Genomic DNA, 9,444 nt, shown 5'->3' on the forward strand with positions numbered 1-9,444 from the left:
TCGCATGAATTACATATCACCATATTCCTAATGTTTTGAATAAATTAATTTTCACAAAAGAGGCTACTTTGGCAGCATAATGTTCAATCAATTTATTTCAAAACCAAATCTTTATAAATTAGGTGGGTATAATAATCCAAATTGTTACTAATTTCCTTATGTAACAATTAAAAAAAATATTTTATGCAACAAAATTAAAATACTTATATAGCATAAAATTATAAGACACAATATAAAATAACTATATAATATTGTGTGACCTCCTTAATTATACACATATTTAGATATTGCTAATATTATTGTGAAATAAAATTGAATTCACAATATACCATAAAAGGAATTAAATTTTTTAATAAAATAAATATGTATAACACCAAAAACAATAATAATAAAAGGAAACTTAATCCTTAATATTTCAGAATGAGTTACCAAGTTTATGAGTATCGTTATACATATATATATACAAAAATTAAAACATGCTTATATTACATTATCAACCCACAAGAATATATATATATATATATATATATATGTTTGCGTTAAACTTGCTTACCTTTTCAGCCATTTATATATACATATATTATTATTCTTTCGATTATATATATATATATATATATATATATATATATATATATATATATATATATATATATAAAAGAGGGCATATCGATGGATATATATGTATATACTTATCAATTTATATATAACATTGATGCGCGCACACAATGCAAACAAGTTCATACGTATGCGTGCCACAATGTCACAACGTAAACAGCATACATATATATTGATTCGATAATAAAAAAAAATAAAAATTAAATATTTTCGATGACTAAATCATGGATGGCTCTGATACCACTTGTTGAAATAAATTAATTTCAATAACCCAGAATCATCCATATTGAATCACCAAAAATATATATCATACTCGAATGCGGAAGCGTACCTGAATTCATAAACATAAATCATACGATTGGAAGAGTTTAGATCTTGTGGTTCTTTCGATCTTCCTCAACCAAAACCTTCTGTATTCCTAGGAGACTGAACTGCAACTCTTTTGATGGAGAAAGAGTAACAAAGGCGGCTTTGGTATATTGGGGACCGAAACCCTAAAGGTCTATTTATATTTGAGCATGGCACCCATTAAACCCTTAAGCTCAAATAAAATAGTATCTAAAGCCCAAAAGATAATATATCTAAAATCCAAAAAGATAATTATCTATGGAACAAAAGATAATATCTGGTTTTATTCTCATTTAATTCCAAATCAAAAGTAATAATGACTTATTCAATTTAGCATTTAAAATAATAAATGAGATCATCATTATATAAGTCATTTAATTTGAAATAGCATAATTTGTGATTATAATTAATATATGTATTGCCCACAAATAAGTTAGGAAATCTAATAATTTCCTAACATCTCCCTATAAAATTTTGTGCATGCACATAGTGGGAGTTATTTTCTTCACCAACTCATCTTTTGACTCTTCCATTTCTTTAAATTTTGAGTGTGAATTTTTCTTAAGGACTCTTTTATTAATGGCTTCTCGATTCAATGAATTAATTAAGTTACCCTTTGTGCCTTCTTTTATTTTACTCAGATATGAACCCTTTATATTGATTTTCTTGTATTCTTTCATAGGATTTAGCATTGTTTTATTTTGAAGGGAATGTTTTTGCTTCTCTGCCAATTGTTGGACAATATGTTCTACTTGCACTTCTAAATTTTTTATTAAAACTTTTTGATGTTTAAAATTTGTTCTTGTTTCTTCTATGAAATTTTAAGTTAGTTGCACGAAGGAAGCAGTGGTTGGGACAATTTTTCTACGGCACTCTCAAGAGATGAGATGGAAGCTTCTTGAACAAACGAGGTGATTTGACACAACTTTTCTACAGCAATTTCAAGAGACGAAGGTTTCTGAGGATTGTAGAATTGCATTGGGTTAAAGTTCCTTGTCCTTAATTTTCCCAACCAAGATTGGGGTGATTTTTTCATCCAGAAAAAGATGAATAATTTTTTTACTTCGAGAAATATCTCAGTGGCTTACACTGCATTTGTTTCACTTGTTTTATGAGTAAGAAAAGTTGTTGAATTATGAGTTTATTGTTTAATAGAATTTTTTCCATAGCATTCAACTCCATCATTTTCTTAGATACACAAACAAAGAAAAGATCAAACGTATCTTGCAGAATAAAAGAAAGAATAAAAAAAGAAGAGAAGAATTTAAACAAGATATAGAAAATAAAAGAAAAGAACATATCAGAAAATAAAATAAACAAGATCTAAGTTAGGATTTAACTGGACGTATGTTGTCAATCTCAATTAATCTCCAGCAACAGCGCCAAAAACTTGATGAGCAAAAATTAAAACTTATGGATATTGACAAGTGTACCGAATCGTTCAAGTGATACCACAACGAGTGGATATCGTTCCATGAGAATTAATAGATTGAGGCAAGCAATGTCTAATTAAATATCTAATTAGATCAATCAAACCTTAGATTTTGAATTCTGGATATTGAATAAAAGAAGAAAAAACTTGGGAGAATGCTTGAAGCCAGAAGAAAATCAATAGATGAGAATGTTGAAGATTTCAAAGATGTTTGATTCTTGAAAGAACAATGGTTATACTTTTTTATTTAATTCATGCAAAAAAAATCTTTTCACCGCAAATCATTTATAATCAAACCATAATCTCTTGGTGATTTAGTTTCTCTAAACCCAATTAATCGCCAATCCTTTGGTCAACTAATCGAGAGAAGAGGTGAAAAATAGTTTCGATTTTAAGCCATACAATCTTCAAGAACTATCACTAGCCAAATTATATGTCACTTATTCGAACTAGCTTTAGATAAGTGAAGATCGTGAGATGAGTTTTAAATTAATTCTAAAATTAATTTTCAAATATAAAATTAAAATCCAAGACAGAGTTAGAAAATTTTCCAATAGTTCTAATCTTTAGTGATGAAGAAGAAAACTCAATTTTGAAAAAGTAAAGAAGCATAGATTAAAATAAAAAAAACACCTACATTATTAATCCTAAAACCAAACAGAGCTCATAACCTTCAACAGGAGAGGTTTAATGACTCATGATAGAAAAAGAAACTAATCTTAATGATGAGAGAGATATGTGATCCGATGGATTGGGATCCGAAGATCCTCCTCCAGATTCTTCTTTCCTGTGAATCGTGTTCATTTATTTATATCATAAGTTCTATTTAAAATTCAAATTTAAAAACTAACTCTAATCTTAAAGATAAGATAACTACCTACTTAAATTCAAATCAAATCTTAACAATAATTCAAATCCTAACAACCAATCTTTATTTTTTTAGAAGAAATTAATGCTAACTAATATCTTGAATCTTGAATCTTCGGATAAGATTAAAACTTTATTAAATTTGGGCCTTTAGTGTTGCATCCTGAAAGTTGAGAAGTGTTGATCGCCAGACTTAGAGTGAGAAAATTTGGGCGTGGGCCTACTTGCACCAAGGGACACCGGGCTTGTGTGCAAATTGAAGGAGGGCCACCAAGCGTAGAGAGCTGGCCACCGGGCTTGCAAGGTGGACCGTCGAACGCCCAGCGACGTCCATGCTAAAGGCAGGGCGTTCGGTTTTTATATTCTTTAGATATGGTTGAACCTTTTTAAATTAGTTTCATATTTTTTTGTTAAAAACGACTTTAATTTTTTGTTAATTTGAGACAAAAATTTTTGAAAACACAAAAATATTAACACAATTCTAAATACTTGATTATTTATAAAATTTTACTAAAAAAAACATAAAAAATTTGATTAAAATCTAAAAAAATATAAAAAAAAAATTTAAAAATTATTTAAAATGACGTGTCATCACTTTCTCATCAATTCCATAAAATGCTTCGACCAAACCTTGGATGTTTAGACTGATTCTTTAAGGTGCAATGATATGTGTTACTAGCTAGATCAGAGACTAATAGAAGTACAAAACAAATTGAAAGACTAAAATGGCAAATCAAAAACATATTTGAGGATCAATTTGAAATTTTAGTCAATATAATATTTCGACAGGTCTTAGTCCCTAATCACTTTATTTTTTCCCATTATTTTCACTTTTTCATATGATTGATTCACGTAAACTTAATACCAAATTCCTTAGAATAATTTAAATTTAACTTAAATATTTCTATTTTGATTTATGCAATTAAGCATACTTATTTGTTCTACCTTGCAACACCCGTACTATATCGTATTCTTGTATTCTTATACATAAATTACAAAACAAGGATCAATTATCCAATGCAAAACATGGCTGCCAATGCAATACTCATTGCATAACTTACAATATTACACTGTACGGGGAATAATTAGCATAACAAGACTTGGCTTGTTCACTTACCATAAGTAAAGCATACTCATTACTCAGGCAAAAAGGTAAAATGTGTACACAAATACAATAAATACATGGAGCTTGGCTTGTGGTTTACCACATTCTATAGGCAGCTCAAGGTGTAAAGAGGAAGGATTTAGGAATCGATTTCGCTAAAATCTGACACCTTCAATAATAAATGGTCTTTCCATTCTGATAGGCTAGCAAAAGGCGTGAGACCACAAAGCAACGGTAGAAACGCGAGCATAGTAGCATAGAACAGAAATCGGCGAATCCAGTACCGGATAATGGGATTCTCCTTAAATGTTTGTGCGGGTGTAACGGGTCCATAAAGGACTTGGTAGAAAACTGACGTGAAGCCAATACAGAAGAAATGCAGCAAGCACAGCATCTCCCAATATAAGAGCCACACATAACCATTCCCTCCCAATGTATCTACACACAGCTTGCCACAATATCCGCAACCAACTCCTAACATCAAAAGGATGAAAGTAACTGGCATATTCTGTGATGATGTTGTTGACCTCATGAGGAGCAAATATGCAATTGCAAATATCATCAAGACACCAAATATCATTCGGCTCATAACTTGAACTTGACACCACAAAATATTCAACCTTGAATTGAAATAGGACACTGATTTGGGAGTCCACCAAGGGGAAGAGTCCTAAAATTGGGAGGAAAAAGTGGCATTAGTATTTGCAAATTAAGCCAAGACAGAGCTAGAATAGTATACAGCTTAGATTGCTGTAGGAATGTCATGATTGCATCCTTTATTTTACTCATCTTAAATCTTAAATCTTAAAACAAGGAAAATGATGATCAATTTTTAACCCCAAGCAACGACATAAGCACTTACAATTAGACACATAAACCTTAATCACAAAGTTTGATGATTTTTTCTTTTTTCGTAAATAAACTTTCAATGATATCCTTCCTATTGGAGTTTCAGTTATTTTTCACTCTCTAAAGTTAGTTAAAAAGTATTTCTCAGATTCCATTATCCATAAAATTACTATCTGGTCCTTAAAACAAGAAAATGATTATCATCATTTCGTGAAAAAAGCATGACAAAGTAGCTTCAACCGCACTGAACCAAAAAGCCGAGAAGAAAGACTATGCGTACCTCAGTTGATGGTGAACATGATTCGGTGACCTCAACAATCCTTTCATAGGAGTATACATAAGCACCATACAGCAGTGAAGATGACATAAGAAACAGACCAGCAATAAGACAATCTATGCACTTTTTACTCAGCTCTCCATATTTTGTATCTTCTAACTGGTTCTTAAACTTTTCAACTTTGAAAGACACCTTTGATGCTCCCATGGCTAACTTAGATCTTTCTAGGTTATTCGAATCCATGTTGAGAGACAACTGTGTCTCTTTCAATTTCAATTTTCTCATTGTAAAGCCAAGTTCTATTTCCTTGAGGTCATTAGAACGAGACTGCTCTACAATAGATTTCTCAAAAACACTGACGATAGGATTATCAATTACTGACCCAGAAGAGCTTCGCGAAAAAGATATCAACTGATTTTGTTGCCCATGCAAAATCAGACCACGATCAACTGGATCCATATGACGACTAACTGAATCCACATGAAAGTTCTCCTTCATCCCATTGCGATTAACATATTCAGTAGGAGATGCTGCCCCAGAATTTCCATCTTCAATGACAATATCTCTTGAGAAATCCTTTTTGTCAAGACTCAATTTAGGATTTGGAATTTCCTTCTTCATATCATTAACTTTATTCCCTTCATTGTTTGTAGATGATTCATAAATTAATCTAAGTGTACTCAATGTGCTACCAAAAGACTGCTCAAAATTCCTCGTCAGGCCATCCAGCTTGTCTCCGAAAACCTGTGGGACAATACGCAATAGTCACAACAAGTGACCCAAAAAATTCGCTTGAGCAAAATGGACTTTGCTTACTGTTGATATGAACTGCTATTGAAACGTAGAAAAACCGCAATCAAGGGATGAATCAGCAATTGTTGCCTGGCTTACATTGGCTAGCGATTCTCTGATAGCTGAGGTGCACATCTACAACGTAATCGAACAATGAAATTGGTTAAGGCAGAAAAATGAAGTTATCAGCAATGCCAATAAGGCGTGTAAGGTTTAGCCAATAAAAAACACATGCATCATCACCTACATGATTTCAGTAATATAAATTCCATTACTTAATTTTCCAAAGATATCACAATTGTAACAGATAATTGAATGATTCATCTGTTGGAAATCCTTTATAAATGATATACCATAGTCTCTGGTCGCATATACCAATTGAATTTTATTTAAGTTTGCATCAAGAAATAGATATAGAGAGAGGAAATTACCGACGAAAGATGACTGGGCGACATACTCTCAGCTGCTGCATCTCTTCTATACAGAACCTAAACCAAAAAGAAAAGAAAAGAGAAAAAGAAAAGAAGCACAAGATTAATCAATAATTGACGAAGTTAAAGCACTATGAAAGAAAACAAGCACATTTATAAGAGTTGGTATTAAACAATAATTGCCGAAGACAAATAATTATATGAGAAAAAAAAAAAGCAGTACCTCAGAGAAGTAAAAACTTGATCTTTTTCGTTTGTAACAATTGAACAGAAATACAAGTCTTCATTTTTATCAGCAAAGAGAAACAAGGTACTTGAAAATGATTCAAAACAGAAATAAGGTTGAAGGGCATTTCATTATTCACCTGAGCCATAACGGCGGCAAACGACATTCCAAGAGGAAGGCCAATTTCGTCCACATTACCCCTTTTCCGGCGAGCAACGGCGACTCTAGGGTTCCGTCGTTTGAACGCCACCCCCTTGCGTTTCGTTTTCCGCACGGAACTAGTCGACGACGTCGCTTCGGAATCACCAAGGCTGGCCCTTCTCTTCATTAGGGTTCCGTTCTCGCATCTGTTAATCGGTTCTGCTACTTCCGAGGCGCAATTCACGATCTCAGGCATAGGACTCGAGCAATCGGTGTCCTTGTGATTCTCGCTATTGTGCTCTGCGCTGGGAATTTCAATTGTGAAGCGATGGCGGGGAGAAGGAAGAGCGTCCATCGAAACGCCGGAGGAATAACAGCTAAAATTTCAAAAGCTCCAACGTTATTAACTTACTGCATATAAATAGAATTTAATTTTGAGGAATGTGATTCTAAAATTATTTTACATATACATTCAACTACATAGTGTTATATTAATAAAAATTAATTTTTTTATATTAATCGCATGGATAATTATCTATAAAAAAACAGTTATAATTAGATGTTGTGATTGGTGAATTTTTTAATGCAACCACCCTCCCCTGCTCAATAATTTTTTTTCGAATCCACCAACCCCACTATCCAATTAATCAACATCACAACATCATCTACGGTACCGTTCTCATATTAATGTCAAAGACCATGTTAAATCGAGCAAAGAAATTGCAATGAAGTTACTTTTTCTGCATAGTCCACATCACTTCGGCTGGTTCTCCTGAGACTAATCCATACTTCTACGAATCCTGATTGCCTTTGGACGACCTTCCTTTACACGCCGCATATTAGGGTCAGGAATGATGGTAGCCTAGCATATGGAGGCCATAGTCCTTCAGGGATAGGTGGGAGAAACTCCTCCTTGTAAACATTGAACACCTCACTCATACGATACACCTCGTGAACATATGACGCTCAGTTAAGCCGGGAGTAGGCGCAACACGCAATGGCGTGGCAACAAGGATAATGCAGCGCCGAAAAGTGGCCACAGTCGCATCGGTGATCTTTAAGGGAAACTCTATAGCTGGCCAGGGAGAAGTTGCCGGTTGGTGTTGTCTCCGCGACGGTGTACTCGGACTGCTGCCTGTCATATAATGTCACAGTGAAGCACCTCGAGTCTCTTAGGTTCCGATCAATAGACTTTACCAAGGCCTGACTGAATTCATGCCCAGATCTGAGTTGTGCTTCTGCTGTCTGTCCCCGTACCACAAATAGCTGAGCAAGCCTCCCGTAGGTTGACTTAACCAAAGATGTGACCGGCAGGTTGCGAGTTCCCTTTAGCACGGAGTTCACACATTCACTGATGTTTGTGGTCATGTGCCCGAACCGTCGACCAGCATCCTCATGTTGGGTCCATTTGTCATACTCCATCCGGTTGGCCCAGTCACACATTGCTGGATTCTCAGTCCGCATGATGTCAAACCAGTAGTAAAACTCAGCTTCAGTCTTTGCGTAGGCAGCATTCACCAACAGCCTCCTGGAGTCCTTACCTTTGAGCGTTAGGGCGAAATTCGCAGCCACATGCCTAATACAGTAGGCCCGGAACGCCCGAGGAGGCAGCCACCCAGTCTCAGGTGCCTCAAGCGCTGCCTTGATCCCATTATGCCTGTCAGAGATAACAAGGATACCCTCCTGAGGAGTCACATGCTCTCGGAGATTGGACAAAAAGAATGACCACGACTCTGCATTTTCGCCCTCCACAAGGGCAAATGCTATCGGGAGGATGTTCGAGTTCCCGTCCTGAGCTATCGCCAACAGCAGCGTCCCTCCATACTTCCCATACAAGTGGGTACCATCAATACTGACGAGGGGCTTGCAATGCCGGAATGCCTCGATACAGGGTGGAAATGTCCAGAATAGCCGGTGAAAGTACTCGGTGGACTCATCAACCCCACCACCAATTCGAACAGGAGACGTCTTCAGGACCGTGATTGTTCCCGGCATTGTCGCCTGGATCCCTAGCATCCAACGTGGCAACTCCGCGTAAGACTCTTCCCAATCTCCATATATTTCTGCCACTGCCTTCTGCTTAGCCATCCAAACCTTCCTGTAACTAGGCCTGAAACCGTAATCAGCTTCTTTCGCTTGTTGAAGTACCTTTACCGTAACCGCAGCATCTGCCCTAACCATAGGAAGAATCCTCGCACAGATAACGTGGTAATCCAGCTGACGGTGATCACTTGAAATAGAAGTTGCGAGGCATGTGTGTGGCCCGTTGTACCTCCTAACCTCCCAAGTCCCCTTTCGTGCACGAAGCGCTACACGAATCAACCAACTATAACCTTTGCTAAATTCCTTGCATTTTCCATG

At 35.4% G+C, this 9,444-nt stretch overlaps 1 protein-coding gene across 1 annotated transcript; it reads right to left on the minus strand.

Annotated features, from left to right (window-relative positions):
* Positions 1-4,223: 4,223 nt before the first annotated feature.
* LOC112783731 (protein CPR-5) lies at positions 4,224-7,757 on the minus strand. Its single transcript, XM_025826777.3, has 5 exons — positions 7,082-7,757; positions 6,717-6,773; positions 6,385-6,420; positions 5,497-6,237; positions 4,224-5,037 (listed from the first exon to the last, which is right to left on the minus strand). Exons 1-5 carry the CDS (start codon positions 7,436-7,438, stop codon positions 4,507-4,509), a joined length of 1,722 nt encoding a protein of 573 aa, XP_025682562.1. The 5' UTR covers positions 7,439-7,757; the 3' UTR covers positions 4,224-4,506.
* Between the last annotated feature and the right edge of the window lie 1,687 nt (positions 7,758-9,444).

Source organism: Arachis hypogaea, chromosome 20 (genome assembly GCF_003086295.3).
Source record: "Arachis hypogaea cultivar Tifrunner chromosome 20, arahy.Tifrunner.gnm2.J5K5, whole genome shotgun sequence".
Classification (NCBI taxonomy): Eukaryota; Viridiplantae; Streptophyta; class Magnoliopsida; order Fabales; family Fabaceae; genus Arachis; species Arachis hypogaea.